We start from the raw sequence: 16,954 nt of genomic DNA, 5'->3' as shown, positions 1-16,954 counted from the left end.
TCAGAGCATTTTGGGTTATTTGTGGCGGCGATGGTAGTTCGTCGTAGAGGAAAGGTGACAGAAACTGAATACTTACGTCGATGTTTCCGATCTGAGGACTAACCCTGTAAACGGAGCGTATATCGAGCTTTTTTAGGATATCCGGTATCCGGATATTCGTTAAAAAGAAGGATATCCGTGACTATTCGGAAATAAAGTTTTAAAATCCTAAATTCATAAATATCATACATAAAAAGCTTAAAAATTTCATAAAGTAGCTAGAAGTTGATCAAACATACAAAACATCACAAGAACAAAAAATTTAGCAAGGTAGCAAAAGTTCAAAAGATTCAAGGGATGTTCTTCATTTTCCTTCGTATATTCTCTTTATAATCTCGAAACAAAAAGATTTTCTTAAATTCTTTTTAGGGTTTTGGTTTATTTTTACTTTTATTTTTTGTCATATGATTTATTTATTAACATTGAAAATAAAATAAAAACAATTCAAAAAGTTGGGCTTACAATTTTTTTTGGGCGTTCTTGAAGAATGATGTCATAAAGCCTTTAAGTTACAAAATCTTATATGGGCCTTGACATACCCTGGATATCCGTTATTCGGCCTAAATTTTAGGATTATTCGTATCCGTATCCGCGATATCCGTCAGTTTACTATCCATATTAGTATCCGTTTGACCGGATATCCATTTTTCGGATTAGAAACCGGATATAGATACGGATATTAGCTGATAAAAGATATAAAACTCAGGCCTACCAAGCATACTGCCGCAAATATGTGGATCTTGTATTCGCCCGCTCTAGTGCTCGAGCTCTTATCGTCTTATCCATAATATATTTACAAGGATCCAAGTCTCATCTCTGGTGACAGAATTTTTCCCGACTCTTTTTTTTGTTTCGATTTTGTTTTCCATACAAGTTCAAGATCTTTTAAAGTTTTGCCCATATATTGAATATTAATATTTTTAAAAAAATTTGATTTAACAATTATTTTTATAGGTTATAAGACATTAAATTAGTCTATATGTGTGATCATGTGGTGGCTAATATTTCATCTAGTTAGTTATCATTTTCTCTAATCCTATTTGATCTATTATTTATATTTGTTATACCAAAGTCAAATAATCCACAGATTGAGAGGTCTAGTTTTTGACGTTTTTTTGTGGATGCGATCCAAATTGTGCTAAAAATATATTCACTGTGCACTTGTGATATTTATAAATTCCGGTTAAAAGTTAAAACTAGACCTCTCAATCTTCAAAAACAAGTGTTTGCTACATTGATACTAGAAGGAGATTGGAATCAATAGGTTCCTTTTCTGATCATAAATTGACAAAAGCTTCACTTTCAAAGCGTTGGCCATCTTCTCTCTCTCTCATATATCCCATTTTATTAGCCAATCAAATTATTTTCACGTCAAAAGGTTTTGGAATCAGTGGAAAACAAACAAGACCCACAAGGCCACAACAACGCAATCATCCTCAGATCTGTTTTTATCATAAATAAATCAAAAGGACAACAGTTTTTACTATTTTCAATAATTGGTTTTCACTATACATAACTCATTTCTCATCAGTTATTACCAGGATTCCTTTTAACACACATGTGTAAGAAACAATCTCGGGATCGATCTAGTACGATGTAAAGTTATAATAAATATATATATATACAGAGACTTAATTATGTCTACGTTAGCAAATTGTTTTACCAAACAATTCGATAATATATACAGTTACGAACGATTTCAGCCTTTTTTAAGAAATTCATTCAGTTATTTAATTCTTTTTTTTTGACAGAATTAATCCTCTTATAATAAATTTTGAAGTCAGTTTTTATTTTGTTATTACAAATGAACATTAATAATTATATTAATTTTTTTTGTTGCTAAAATCACATAAAACTTAACTAACAAAATATTAATCTATATAAAACAATAAACTTCATTACAGAAACTAATGGAATATTTACATATATTTCGGGAACCGGGAGTAGCTAGCAGTTAACAACATATACATAGATTATTTTAGCTTTATGAAATGATTTTATTGAAAAAGTTCCTCAAATATTAACCAATCCATTTTTAAGCCTCTATCTAAATCATTGATGAAAATAAATTCATCTATCATTCCGTATAAATTTATGTCTTTAACCTCGATGAGTTTTTCATTAAAAATGTAGTTGAAAAGATGTAAAATGGATAGACCAATACTTGAAAGGTCATTTCATTAAAATATATTTTATTTGATTTTTTCATTAATAATTTAGTTCAGGAGTTTGAAATAGATCGGCTGGTGCTTAAGAAGTTTTTTTCATTTAAATTCCTTTTATCAATATATAGTTTTCTTTAATAACCATATATAAATTGAATAATTGATCAACAAATTAATGAAAGGAAGATTTGACAAATGAAAAATAAGATGGGATTGTCAAATCTAATTATTTACCTATATATTCAGTATATATACAATGCCGTGTCTTATTTTCATCAAAATGAATGGTACATTGAAGACTTAAAGTTGAGGACATATATATGAAACTGATTAGGAAAACCAAGCACTTGCGAGAAACGGAAACAGTATGTTGATTTGATATGAAAAAGAGAAAAGGGAATCGACAGAGGAAGACAAGTCCAACTCCAAGTTAAATTACTGACAATTCCTTCTCTTCAGGACATGCACATGTGCATGTCATACAATCTCTATGTATGTAAATTTGTTCTGCATGCATATGTACTTACTCTATGTATGTATATATGTATGTATGTACAATTATATGATCACATATGCATATACATGAGGTATATATACATATAAACACAATTTGGATGATATGTGCAAGTGTCACATGTTAATAATAACAGAGTCATAGAGACCCCAACTTATACTAATATATATGTAAATGAAGGACTAGGCCTATGTGTATATATACACTCGCATGGGATACATACATATATATAACCCCAAAATAATGTGTCCATTATTTACAAAAGGTATGAGTAAATCGTGCCTGAGGTGGAGTGGTTAGAGTGACATCACATAAATCTTTTTCCAATGAAAATGTAATAACATATCAACATATAAACCTTATTTTCTCATGTAGAACTGGAAAGTGGAAACTCACATAAACTTCGTTCCTCATTTTCATTTACAAAACCATTCAAGGAGTACCAATATTACAGGCTTATCAATAACATAATAAGATAATCTAAAACAAAACCTAGAATATTTAGTAAGAAACCATCATAATTAACAAAATTATCATGTGTAGCCTTGATGATACGGTAAAAGACAAGTAATCTTTTATTTACTTTGGAGAAAACAGACCTAATCAAATATATAGATTTAACTATAATTACCATCCTAATGTCTTCGGTACTTTAGTTATTATGTATAATTATGGATCTAAAGAGTTATTGTGTGTCTTGAATTTAGAAATAAAGGGTAATTGTAACCATACGTATGGATCTAAAGAGGTATACCTTCAAATTCATATCTTTAGAAGAAGAATCTTGACTATTGAATCAATGGAGTAAAACCCTGAATTGTCATGTTTTCCCACAGCTTTCTTGAGCTTCTTCTTTGTTTCCAAAATGCTAAATTTTAGAGATCTTTTTTTTTGGTTTAGAAAAAAAAAAACAATGGAAATGAAAAAGAAAGTTCAAGAAAGCTGTGGAAAAATATGACCAGGATCTTCTTCTTCTTCTTCTTCTTCTTCTGGAACCTACTCACGAATTAAACTTAAGAGAATTGTGGAGAGAGGGAGAGATATTAGTTGAGCAACTAGCATATAGAAGAAATTCAAGAGGACCACTCTATTTATATATAATACAAAGTGAGTGATAGATATGTGAACCTGCTTAGTAGGACTGAAAGATAAAAGTAGACTTCTTTGTTTCTTTATGCGTTTTCTTTTGTTATACAGTTTTATATTAAAAGTTCCATCAAGTCCAAATACTATGCCAATTTCATTTCAATGTTTTTTAGTGTAAACAATTCTTATGCTAGTATAAAAGTATATGTTTGGGCCAAAATTGTTAGTTAAATTTTGTCAAATCACTTACCGTTATGTGTAATTTATATGTGAATTACTTTTCTTTTTTTCCTGTTTAAAAAAAAAAAAAAGTGAATTACTTAGTGGTATATGGCCTCTAAGGTGTTTAGTTTGTGTTCTCCCAATGCTTATTAAATGATTACATTACCCGATATGGAGAACACTCGCCGTTTAGTGGTCATATGGCCTCAAGAAATCCAACCTACCTAACCCAAAAATTATCCAGTCTTGATCAAGACTTAGGTCAAGTAACTCTTCATTATCTTTAGAGGCTCAAGGATATCTCTATAAGAGGTAATATATCTTTAAAAGATTTTTAAAAAAAGAAAACTTCTACATATTTTAACAAATATCTTTTGCGCACATGACATAAACAGACAAAACCGATCCAACTAATTCGCCATCCTGGAAAAATCATTATTTGCAAATAATTTTCTACACCTTTGTGTATACACGAAGTATCGTTGAGATCCCGCCCCAAGTTTCCAAAGTTTGAAATCGTAGTCTAGGTTTAACGCTATTTCCTCGTCATATCTCCATATTTTATCTAAAATTTCAATTCATTTTTTCAATTCGTTTGGTAAATACTACATTTTTTTAATGTACTTTGCTTCTATAAATATTTTACCTAGTTTCTGTTTATCTTTTTTCTCCTCTAATACTAATTATTAAAACTATAGATACTAGATTTTATGAATATAAATAATCAATACAATAAAAACACTAAGGTTTCTCTCCAGTGCTGACACCTCAGCTTTTTGGAGTATTCTGGGCATGACACATCATTAAAATCATCATCCAATGAAAACATTTGGATTAATACACATCAGATTGTTTTGGCCAATAATCATCCCTCCTGCTTTTCTTAATGTTGTCTCATTTGTTCTTAGGATCTAACATATAGGCTTAATGTTTTAGAATAGGGTTGTTGGACTTCAATTTACTTATAATGTTTACCCTTTCGATAAAACTGTATACAAATCGAATTGGATAAGAACCATTGCAATAAAATATTACTCCCTCCGTTTCAAAATATAAGGCGTTTTAGATAAAATCACGCCGATTAATAAGATCTACTTTTTAAAAGTTCAGCCAATCATAAAAGAGACTGCATGATAAAAATAATCATAAAATATTAAAGTAATATATAATTTGCATAGAAACTTGAAACGACTTATATTTTGAAACAAAACAGTTTCTCCAAAACGTCTTATATTTTGAAACGGAGGGAGTATTAGATTTATTGAGCGTTATCATGAATTTTGATGAATAACTAAAAATCATTTGAGAGACGTTCTATACTCCTATAATAAAAAAAAATTTCAATTTTCAAATTCTGAAAAACAAACAAACAAATCTCTTAGCCTTTTACGCCTCAAATATCTATAGTCATGACTTCTATACAGCTATGACATGTCTATATCCATATAAGTCCGATCGAACCAAATATCATAACTTTTGTCAAAAAATGAAAGCTCAACGATTGCATCGACGATATATTCAAATCGGAGAAAACAAAAACAGAAACTTCAGTAAAAAATAAGAGAAAAAAGAGATTTACTTATGGGGACTGAATTCAGATTCCAATTCCATCAATCGCTGAGAAGAAGACGTAGGAGATTTAGAGTTCGATTGCGGAACACCGCCATAGCTTCGCCGCACTCCGGCGATAGAAACTGTTTTAGACACACAGTGAAGCAATCGTCTCTTATTGGCTCCCATTAGTGAAAGTCTTTCAAATATGAAAGCAAATGTCTTTTTTTTTATCTCTCCGTTTAACTATTTATCTAATCTATCTCTCTCCTTTGTTCATCTGTTTTTTCAGAAAAAATGATCGTTTTCTGATTTTTTTGGGATACAAATTTTATCTGAATACTAAATTGATTTACGGTTTGGTCTCAGTTTAACATTCCAATTTGATTTGGTTCCTTTTTTGCCTTCAAATTATTTTAAATATTAAATATTTAATTAAAATCATTTCACAAATTTTAAATTTCTTCAATATTTAAAAAATTCATTTAAAAATATTTCGCGGCGGAGTGTGGGTTTCGACCTAGTGTATGGTAAAACCAAAAAAGATAAATAGAATGATATATGATTTATCGAGGTATCGTTTAGTTCTTTCAAAACCGACCACGATAACCGTAGGGTTGGCTGATTTTTCAGCCCTTAACTATTCGCAAACTCAAGGATTCCTCCTATACTTTTTTACTCTTAAAAAACCACCAACAACTAACACTTTTCTTAAAAAAACACCACGTACTTTCGGATTCAGCTTGAAAAATACGCCTCCAATTGAACCGGCCATTAAACCGGGTTTAACCACAAATCCGCATTTACTGTACCGCGATTAGGATTACCCGGATGATTATCCATGACCCGTTAAGAAAACGAAGTCGTTTCACTTGTCTCTCTATGTCTCAAAATAAAGCCAAAACGACGTAGTTCTTGTATATAAAATCGATTTGGGGGTTTAGGGTTCATCTTCATCAACATTTGGTACTAAATTTCTCATTTCAGCTAACTTATCATCAGATACTAACCTAATCTTCCTATCTCTAGTGACCACATGATCCTCATCTTCATTATCACTCTCTGGAATTACACCACGACGAATCTGAAACGCATCAAACCAATTTGCCACTGCTTCCTCTATCTCGAACTCAAACCTCTCCATTATGCCTTCTTCACGCAGATCTTTGTTCTATTTTCTCCTCGGTTCTCTGCCACTGTCTCCATCATTCTCATAGTCTCTGTCGTTGTTGTCACACTCTCTATCGTTGTCTCCTCCATCTTTCTCAGTCTCACTATCGGAGTCGTCTCCTCCAGCACTAGCGTCCTCACCATCTCCCTCATCTCCGCTTTCAATTCCACAGTCGACCACATCACTCTCACTCTCTGGACGCTCGAAATCAGGATCATCAGGATCACTTTGATACACTAATTCTTTCCACGGCGATAATCCGATGTATCCCCAACCCAATCAGACATAATTCCAAACCCTAACCCAGAAATTGAAAAATCTCCTTTTCCCTTTCTCTGAAGAACCCTAATTTTGAAATGGGTGAACAATGACGATTCACGATTTTGAGAAATTGAGAGAAGAGTGAAACGACGTCGTTTTCTTAACGGGTTATGGATAATCATCCGGGTAATCCTAATCACGGTATAGTAAAATCGGATTTGTGGTTAAACCCGGTTTAATGGCCGGTTCAATTGGAGGCTTATTTTTTAAGCTGAATCCGAAAGTACGTGGTGTTTTTTTAAGAAAAATGTTAGTTGTTGGTGGTTTTTTAAGAGCAAAAAAGTATAGGGGGAATCCTTGAGTTTGCGAATAGTTAAAGGCTGAAAAATCAGCCAACCCATAACCGTATCATCAATTTCATTATTCGTGTGAATGGAAAATAAATAAATAAAAGGAGAAGTAAAAAAAAAAGCCCAATAAACAAAGCCTGGTCATGTTGGGCTCTGATCCAAACCATAACCACCTCCTGAGTCTTCTTCACTAACACCGGTCTTCCACGGCGGAAACGAGCAACGGCTTAGGTCAATCAGACAATGGCGAGCAGAGTTTACGTTCATTACCACCACGCCGATGCCTGTAGCAAAGCTCGCTGGAACGCCAGGTTTGTTCTTCTTCTTGTTCACTAGTTAATGATCCTTAACCTTATTGGAGAAATTCGGACAATGATTGTTGCTCCCGAGTAAAAAAGTTCATTGAATTCGGAACACATTACACCAAAACATTCTGAGTCCTTTTTGGATAATTTTAGCTTCAGACATGCTTTTATGTTTTGTTCTGCAGAGAGACCTTTAGGTTTATGTATGATAGGCCTTGGAAACATGTTCTTGATTTCTACTCAAATGCAGTGGAAGGGAATCTTTCTGTCCTGAATCTGTTTCAGCCTAAAGTTAGTATCTTTTATTACCAACACTTTACTATTCAGTTGTGTCAAGATGGCTTTTTATTATCCTTCTGATATAAATGATTTGTCAAAATTTAGAAATCTTTGGTACATGACGATGGGATAAACGAAGAGATGTCTCTTGAAACGGAATCAGAGACTTCGACTCGAAAAGACGGGAGGTCTGGGAGGTGGGAAAGAGTGAATTTCAAGATTGTTCTTTCGTACAATGGGACTTCTTTTGATGGATGGCAGAAACAGCCTGACTTACATACTGTTCAGGGGTAAGGTAGCATCTTAACTAAATTTTCATATCTATCTGTCGTTTCAGAAAAACATAGTGTCAAACTTTCTTTGATGGTTCAGTCAGTCCTTATAAACATAATGATTGATTGAAGTTAAGACGCACAAGCACTTACATTCCTTAGTTTCAAGACTCTTATTCCCTCATGTATTTTTTTTTTTTTTTTTTTTAATTTTCCTGAAAACTGATTGTTCTAGCGTTTTGTGGTTTTTAAAGTGTAGTAGAGAAGTCTCTCGGGGGATTTGTTGATGATAGGAAAGCCCAACTGCTCAAGAAAAAATGTAAACCATTAGAAGGCCGTGTTCTTGTTGCTGGAAGAACCGACAAAGGAGTGTCTGCTCTTAATCAAGTTTGTTCTTTCTGTACGTGATATTCAGATTCCTAACAATATACTATAATGGTTTTTCTTTCCCCCAAGTTAACCACCACCAATAGATAAGAGAAAAGCATCTGCATATTTGTTTCGCTACTATATTGTTTGCTCGTGAGAGTAGGTTCTTACTACAGTCAGCTGTAAATCATTACGAGATTGTACTGTTTTTTCAAGGACATGGCCATTCCAGCTTGTCAACGTGATTAATTGTAAGATTGTCTAATTTTAAGATTTTCTCTTAGATACATGGAGGAAAGACATTGAACCCATTGCTATTGAAGATGCTATCAATAAAGATGCTTCTGGGAAACTAAGGGTTGTGTCAATCTCTAAGGTATACTCTCTGTTCAGGATGGTTTCGTTTCCTTATTGTTTTCTGGCAAAATTTGATAATAGTATAAAAAAATGTTCTAATCCCATTTTTGGAATTATGAACGAAACTACAGGTTTCCCGATCATTTCACCCAAATTTCTCTGCAAAATGGAGGCGCTACTTGTATATCTTTCCCTTGGATGATGCTGAGTCATTGCACGAAAGTGGCGAGAATCATGAGAACTTCATCTTTGATGAGAACCATGAAAAGCAAAGAAATGGACTCTTAAGTGAAGAGAATACTGAAGAAGTAATATTGAGCGAGGACGATGAGCTTGAAATTGAGGAAACCAGCAATGGGCTTGAAGTAGTAGAAAAACCAAGTGACTTCAGTGTAATCAAGGTTGATCAACTTTTACAGCAGCTTCAAGGAAAAGTATTATCCTACAAGATGTTTGCTCGTGATACAAAAGCTGCAAGAAACGAGTAAGAGCTTACACAAGGTCATTGGTATTACGTTTTAGCATCGCAACAGTTCTAGATCACTGTCTACATTAGCGTAGAAATTTACCTTTCTTATTAGCATGGTGTACATTGTCTTAGATTTGTAGTGTAAATGGTTTCTTATTTGGATTTTCTTGACGTTGCAGAGGTCCGCCTACAGAATGTTTTATGTACCATGCACGGGCAGCCGAGATTAGATTGTCCTGTTCTGTAAGTGTTTGATTCTGTTCTCACATTTTAGCTATCATTTCTTTACTTCACACATTGCTCTAATGTTACTTGTTGAGTTACGGTGCTTCACGCCATAGTTTCTACATAAGAATTTAAGGCCTAGCTAAAAGCTCATATTTTTAGCTCGTCATTTTTGTGGCATGGGTTTTTTGGTGCATCAATAGCACTTGTAATCCTGGCAACTGAAGGATAGACAACATGAGACTTGACAGAAACAAAACTGCATATTGCACCTTGGTTTTTGATTAAACGTTCTCGTGAGTTCTTGTTCATTGCAAGTGTTTCCTAAAGATGGGATCAGCTCCCCATGTGAAACTAAAATTGACTTCTTTTGATGAATTGTACCAGGACTGTGTGGAAGGAAGAAGGGTTATGTGTGTTGAGCTTGTCGCTAACCGATTTCTCCGCAAGGTGTTTACTTTAAGCCTAATATTAGCTTCATATACACTTAAGTTGCAAGTGTTGGTTCTATGTAAAAAAGGTTTACTTTAAACTTTAAAAAAGTAAAGAATTACACAGTATAAAAGACACATGTATGGGAAGTATCTTATCCCTAAAGAGGCTTAGTCATATTTGACTGTCAAACCTGTATCTGCTCGTCTTCATTGTTTTGCATTGCATAACGATTTACTTATAACAGTTATACCATGTCTATGTAACTTTCAGATGGTTCGAGTTCTTGTGGCAACATCAATCCGAGAAGCTGCCGCTGGTGCAGAAAATGATGCATTGTTAAAACTGCTAGAAGCTTCATGCAGACGAGCCACAGCTCCTCCGGCTCCATCTGAAGGTCTCTGTCTATTCGACGTTGGTTATGCTGACTTTGACCCTCAAACTTCTCTCATTTCGTGAGAATGGCATGTTACATTTACTATATCATATATTGGATGGAATCTGCATGATTTAGATTGGAAGTCCGCTTGTCGTTAAAGCAAGCAAGACTGTAGTTTTATTAATATCTCATGATTAATGGTAAGGATATAGATTTATTTGACCAAAGCCTTGACAATGATTTTTAGTTAATGGGTGTATTGGAAGATCTATTTACATGCCATATATGATGACACTGAAGAAATCATGTCATGATCTACAGAAACATGGAAGAGAGAAGTGCAATAATCAGCGGTATTCATGCATTTGTGTGTCATGTTTGTTGCAGATACATTATATGCTATAACACAGACCCAGCTTTCATCTACTTCAGTTCCCAGGTAAAAATGTCCACACATCCATCAACTCTCATTGTTTTATACAGCACAAGAGCAAACCCTTGTCTATTTCTCATGCAAAGCTGATACTCTCGCTTGACACTCCTTTAGATGACCTCCCATCAGTTTCACTCACATACGTTGAGTAGAAGTCGTCATCATCCCCTTCCCGCTCCTTCAACACTTCAATCTTCTCCACAGCCTGTCCTATGTCCAACCTTTTCTCCACATCGGGTTCACAACAGCTCAATCCGATCCTCAAGAGTTTAAGAATCTGTCCTTCACAATGGCTTGTCTTGCCCATCCCCTTATCAAGCAAATTTGGTGCCCCTACTCCATGGAAACCCGAGTTCACCCAACTCGCTAAATCCTCTTCACTACCTTGTGAGAAATTAGGTGGGAATTTTCCCGTTAGGATCTCCAGGATGAGTATGCCAAGCCCCCAAACATCGGTTTTCTTGGTGATACGTCGGTGTTGCAAATACTCTGGAGATCTATAGGCTGCCATATGCACTTGTGCCTTCTCTTGGTTGAGCACCGGAATTAAGCCATAGTCTGTGAGAAGTGGTTCAAAGGTTTTGGTGAGGAGAACGTTGGAGGATTTGAGATGACCATGTGGAGCCATTAGGCTAGGTAGATCTTGGTGGAGATATGACAGCCCCCTTGCAACTCCTTTCACGATCTTCAATCTTGTTGGCCAGTCCAAACTTGGTTTCCCTAACGATTGATTACCTACAAAGATTTGACTTTTCAGCAACGGTAAATCAAAACTACTTAAAAGTGTAGAAATACCGAAAACTTACTATGAAGATTAACAGCCAAGCTTCCTCTCTCAGCAAAATCACATACCAATAGCTTTTCCTCCTTCCTATAGTAATAAGCCACAATGGGAAGCAGATTATGGTGCCTTAACCTCCCTAATCTTTTCATGTGCTCTTGAAACTCATCCCTCCCTGCATTATTCATCTGCTTGAACCTCTTCACGACCATCATTTGTCCGCTTGATAGCACTGCTTTATAGGATGCTCCAAAACATCCACTTCCAAGTATCTCAGCTGAAGCCTTCAACAGATCTTGCAGGTCAAATTTTTCCCTATCTTCCCTCAAGAATGAAAGTTTTGTGTTCTCCACTCCAGCTGCTGTACCCATCCTTTTAGTAGTGCCTGAGCCATTCCGATGGTCGGCTTTCTGTCGTTCTCTCCGGCTTTGGTCCGCTTCTCGGATGCTGGTTTTCTTCTGTAGACTTGATGGTCCGTTTTCCACCACCAAACGCGGTTGTTTATTCCTATAGTTGCGGTTAAGCAAGATGATCACTCCAAGGATTATGAGTATTGTCAGGGCCGCAACTATTGCCGTTATAACGAGGGGCCCCCTTGATGATGATTGAGGTCGTACCCCAGGTTGTGGAGGAAGCTCTCTAGAAGGAGAATCACATTCTGTTTCCAGCGGTTTTCCACATAAGCCTTTATTACCTTCAAACACCTTTGGATCTATCATGCTGAGACTCTCAGGGATTGGACCTGTTAATGCATTGTTTGAAAGGTTTAACAAGTGTAGCTGATGTTCAAACTCTGGTATTTGTCCAGTGAATTGGTTCCCGTCAAGTCTCAGTTCTAAGAGCTTGGGCAATTTGGCCACAGAGGTCGGGATTTCACCGGTAAACTTGTTTTGTGCCAAATGGACCTTCTTCAACCACCCCATACCTTCAAAAGCATTCCCTGGTATATCTCCTCCGAATTGATTGTTAGACAGGTAGAGTGACTTGAGAGCAGCGAGTTTCTTGAACTCAGGGAATGGCCCTCCGAACTTGTTGTTCATGAAGCTTAGAGTCCTCAAGGATGTCAAACCCGACAATGCCTCAATGTCTATGGAACCAGAAAGCTCCAAATTCTCCATCTGCAGTCCCCAGACGGAGCCGCTATTGCACAAGACACCAGGCCAAGTGCAGGGAGGAGTTTTAGCATCCCAGGAGGCCAACGCGTTTTCCTGCCCAAAAACTAAAGATTTCTTGAACTTGAGGATAGCCTCGGAATCCGAAAGACCATGAGTGGGTGTGGAGAAGAAAAGGAGGAGACATACTAGTGGTACCATGACGTTGTATATGCTGAAGGAACGCGCCTGCATGGGAGGCATGAGGCGCGCCCTCTTGAGAAAACCTTTGAGAAGGGGACAATGTGGTGTTACAGCTTGAGTTGGATTGACACAGCAGAGAGGAAAAAGATGAATGGTAAAGAGAAGGCTTTGCCTCAAAAGCATTCCAATAATAGGTTTGTGGTAAAACTTAAATTTCTAATTGCTGACCTGTAATGTCCTTTAAGATTACATCAGACAGCATCAATACACAATTCTCTGTTTTATTTTCTCTCTCATCAATACAACAACCCCATTATCTATATTGGTAAACCCTAAACCCAAACTTGGTACGGCAGAAACAGGATTTGAACTAAACAACAAGTTTCAGATATATTCTTTGTTATCTGGTCAAAAGCAGAGGAAACTACCATTTTTGTTTGACTTACACAAGTATTAGATAACTATACCAACAAAAGAAAATAGAAAAGCCTGGATGCTTATGAAGTCAGTTACATCTATAAGGAGACAATTACAAAGAGAGTCAAAAAGGTTTATGTTGGGATGCATTTGCTAATATTAGCATAGTCAAACGCATTTCTCAAAATTTGTTTCATTTATATATAAACTCATTGAGTATTTGTTTGTTGCAGAAGGAAACTGAAACCGAGAGAAGAAGTAGTGGAAATGGTGAAAACCTGCGAGAAAAGAGAAGAAAGTATTACGTTGGCCATTGACAGAGACAAAGAGAGCCAAAACGCTTTGAAATGGGCGGTTAGCAATCTTCTTAGCCGAGGCCAGACTCTTACTCTTCTTCATGTCAAACTCAAACAACCCTCTTCTCTTCCCTATTCCGGTATGACCAAGCCTCTGTTTTAACAACTTCTGTGTTTGATGCTTAATGTCATCTGATATTCATATTAACATAAGGTTGATTCAATGCAGGATCTAACCTTAGTAAGCCAGGCGATGATCCGTCAGAATTGTTTCTTCCCTTCCGTTGCTATTGTGCCAGAAAAGATGTGCGTTTTCGCTTCACTTTCCATCTTGTCAAGCATTTCATTTCATTTGACTGACTTTCTCTTGTTTCTGTGACAGATCAACTGCCAAGATGTGGTTGTAGAGGATGTTAGTGCGGCTAAAGGAATAGTTGACTATGTGCAACAGAATGCAATCGAGACTCTAATACTCGGTTCATCGAAGATGACTCTTTTAAGGTAATTAGGCAAATGTTTTTCTCCTTTACTTAAGACTAAATCTGAGCATCCTTATATATATGCTTTATTTGGTAGAAGGTTCAAAGCAGCGGATGTTTCAAGCACCGTCATGAAAAAGGCACCGAGTTTCTGTACTGTATATGTTATCTCTAAAGGGAAAATCTCGTCTCTGAGATCAGCTACAAGTTCACCTCCCCATTCCATTATGCCGCCTATGCGACAGCATGCTCACGCTCAGACGAGTAATCTGAATGGTATATATGACCAAGTTTTTTCAAGGACATCACATAAAGATTAAACTAGTTTTTTCCTTAACTGATCAAATGTCTTTCATGTTGCAGTTGAAAGGAGGCAACAAACAATGCAAAGAACACATGACGAGATCAAGATCGAGATCAAGTATGTTTCTTACCTATATAACTTGTTTCATTCTTGTCCATAAGTTAAATTTTACTTAAAGTAACCACACATGTTGAATAGGTCTCCCTTTTCGAGAAGAGGATACGAAGGCGTTTACCAGCCCTCGATAACAGACTCTGATATATCATTTGTGAGTAGTGGAAGACCGAGTGTGGATCAGATGTTTCCTTCCTTGTATGACAATGTGGATGTTCCACGGCTCTCAGTCAGCTCTGAGTATGGAGAAAATCGATCCAGTTTTGCTACATCATACTCAAAGCAGTCCATAGATCTCGGCTCACCATATGCACCAAACTATTCAAGCTCATTTGAAAGTGGGAGACAATCATTCTCACTACAGAGCCAGGTGTTTTCACTACTAGTATACCACATTACATGCCCATGAGAAATGTTTTTTTTTTCATTTGTTTAACTCTAAAATCTGACAGGATGAGATTGAAACCGAGATGAGAAGGCTGAAAATGGAGCTAAAGCATACAATGGAAATGTATAACAGTGCCTGCAAGGAAGCAATATCTGCAAAGAAAGCGGTATATTTGAGAGTTTTCAACAATCAAAAGCTAATCTGTGAGATTCTCACCAAACTTATAATCTGATCCATCTCTTCTCAGGCTAATGAGTTACACAAGTGGAAAGCAGATAAGGAACATAAATTAGAAGAGGTGAGACTTGCCAAGGAGGCAGCAATGGCAATGGCAGAGAGAGAGAGAGAAAAAGGCAGAGCAGCCATGGAAGCGGCAGTGGCAGCTCAAAGAATATCAGCACTTGAAGCTCAAAAGAGAAAGCAAATTGAAACCATAGAGGAAAAGAAGAGGGTGATGTCTTCTGTAGTGAAAACTAATTTAAGGTACAGAAAATACAGTATTGAGGAGATTGAAGAAGCCACAGAAGATTTCTCGCCTAGTCGCAAGGTAGGAGAAGGAGGCTATGGACCTGTTTACAAGGGAACACTAGATTATACTAAAGTGGCAATAAAAGTTCTAAGACCAGATGCGGCACAAGGAAGGTCTCAGTTCCAGCAAGAAGTTGAAGTACTAACCTGTATGAGACATCCAAACATGGTTCTCCTGCTTGGTGCCTGTCCGGAATACGGATGTTTAGTCTACGAATACATGGCCAATGGTAGCTTAGAAGACTGCATCTTCAGACGAGGAAACTCTCCAATCCTTTCTTGGCAGCTAAGATTTCGTATAGCAGCTGAAATCGCAACCGGTCTTCATTTCCTCCACCAGATGAAACCGGAGCCTTTAGTGCACCGTGACCTTAAACCGGGAAACATATTACTTGACCAGCATTTTGTCAGCAAGATTTCCGATGTTGGCTTGGCCAGACTCGTCCCTCCATCTGTTGCTGACACTGCAACCCAATATAGAATGACATCAACCGCTGGAACATTCTGTTACATAGATCCAGAGTATCAGCAGACCGGTATGTTGGGGACTAAATCAGACATTTATTCGTTCGGCATTATGCTTTTGCAAATAATTACAGCTAAGCCACCAATGGGTTTGACTCATCACGTCGAAAGAGCAATCGAAAAGGGAACTTTCGCTGAGATGTTAGACCCTGCTGTTCCTGACTGGCCAGTCGAAGAGGCCTTGGTTGCAGCAAAACTTGCTCTAAAATGTGCAGAATTAAGACGCAAAGACAGACCTGACTTAGGGAATGTTGTTTTGCCTGAGCTTAACAAACTCAGGGATGTAGCCGAAGAAAGCATTAAATTTGGCGGAAGCCAGCCTTCACCAATCAGGAGCTCAGGGTCCGCGACCTCACTACAGGTATGAATCCATTAAGCACCTTTTTCAGATTTTAAACATGTTTTGGTTAGTTAAACTATATTTTCTCTCTTGCAGGAGATTATGAGTGATCCTCAGCTACAATATGGATCTGATAGCTCAAGTATCAACAACAGTTCTACATCTTGAAGAAGAAAATCAAATGTCAGAAACAATCAAAGAATGAACAATATACATTAACTAATTTTGGTCAAGATCAATCAAGAATTGTTGTTTGTCCATAGCGGTTATATACCGAATATTTTAAACAGAGTTTTAAATCTGTTCATATAGTATTGGGTTTTAGAGTTCATATACTGCTAACACTAAACCCTTGTAGTTAACAAAAAAAAAAAAAAAAAAAAAAAAAAAAAAAAAAAAAAAAAAACCCACTAAAATCTTGTATACCACAGAATCTATACAGATTTACAAGAAAATATACCATTTTAATTGTTCTATACGTAAATTAGAAAACTCCTTGAGGAAGTAGAACAAATAAGGTTGAAATGAGCACTAGAACGGCTAATGGTATAGTGGCAAAGTCCACATAATGTTCACACTTCAAGAGTGAGATGAAAATGAAAATTTTG

General features: G+C 36.3%; 2 protein-coding genes across 3 annotated transcripts; one reads left to right on the top strand and one right to left on the bottom strand.

Annotated features, from left to right (window-relative positions):
- The first annotated feature begins 7,465 nt into the window (after positions 1 to 7,465).
- On the top strand, positions 7,466 to 16,660 carry LOC9306500 (U-box domain-containing protein 34). 2 transcript variants are annotated; one of them, XM_021018995.1, is made up of 19 exons: positions 7,466 to 7,670; positions 7,850 to 7,955; positions 8,049 to 8,233; positions 8,470 to 8,615; positions 8,869 to 8,960; positions 9,073 to 9,425; positions 9,590 to 9,653; positions 10,023 to 10,085; positions 10,341 to 10,464; positions 10,834 to 10,885; positions 13,606 to 13,808; positions 13,898 to 13,974; positions 14,051 to 14,169; positions 14,248 to 14,423; positions 14,511 to 14,568; positions 14,650 to 14,935; positions 15,018 to 15,119; positions 15,201 to 16,367; positions 16,443 to 16,660. In XM_021018995.1, the coding sequence occupies exons 1-19, from the start codon at positions 7,603 to 7,605 to the stop codon at positions 16,512 to 16,514; spliced, it is 3,513 nt and encodes a 1,170-aa protein (XP_020874654.1). In that variant the 5' UTR covers positions 7,466 to 7,602; the 3' UTR covers positions 16,515 to 16,660. The 2 variants fall into 2 exon arrangements, with proteins under 2 accessions (XP_020874654.1, XP_020874653.1); XM_021018994.1 differs by having other exon boundaries at positions 14,245 to 14,423.
- LOC9306501 (pollen receptor-like kinase 1) lies at positions 10,677 to 13,576 on the bottom strand. Its single transcript, XM_021018996.1, has 2 exons — positions 11,686 to 13,576; positions 10,677 to 11,614 (listed from the first exon to the last, which is right to left on the bottom strand). Exons 1-2 carry the CDS (start codon positions 13,136 to 13,138, stop codon positions 10,956 to 10,958), a joined length of 2,112 nt encoding a protein of 703 aa, XP_020874655.1. The 5' UTR covers positions 13,139 to 13,576; the 3' UTR covers positions 10,677 to 10,955.
- Positions 16,661 to 16,954: the final 294 nt, after the last annotated feature.

This window comes from Arabidopsis lyrata (assembly GCF_000004255.2).
Source record: "Arabidopsis lyrata subsp. lyrata unplaced genomic scaffold ARALYscaffold_7, whole genome shotgun sequence".
NCBI classification, from domain to species: Eukaryota; Viridiplantae; Streptophyta; class Magnoliopsida; order Brassicales; family Brassicaceae; genus Arabidopsis; species Arabidopsis lyrata.
The sequence above is the reverse complement of the archived record's forward strand: the minus strand, read 5'-3'. Positions and strand labels throughout refer to the sequence as shown.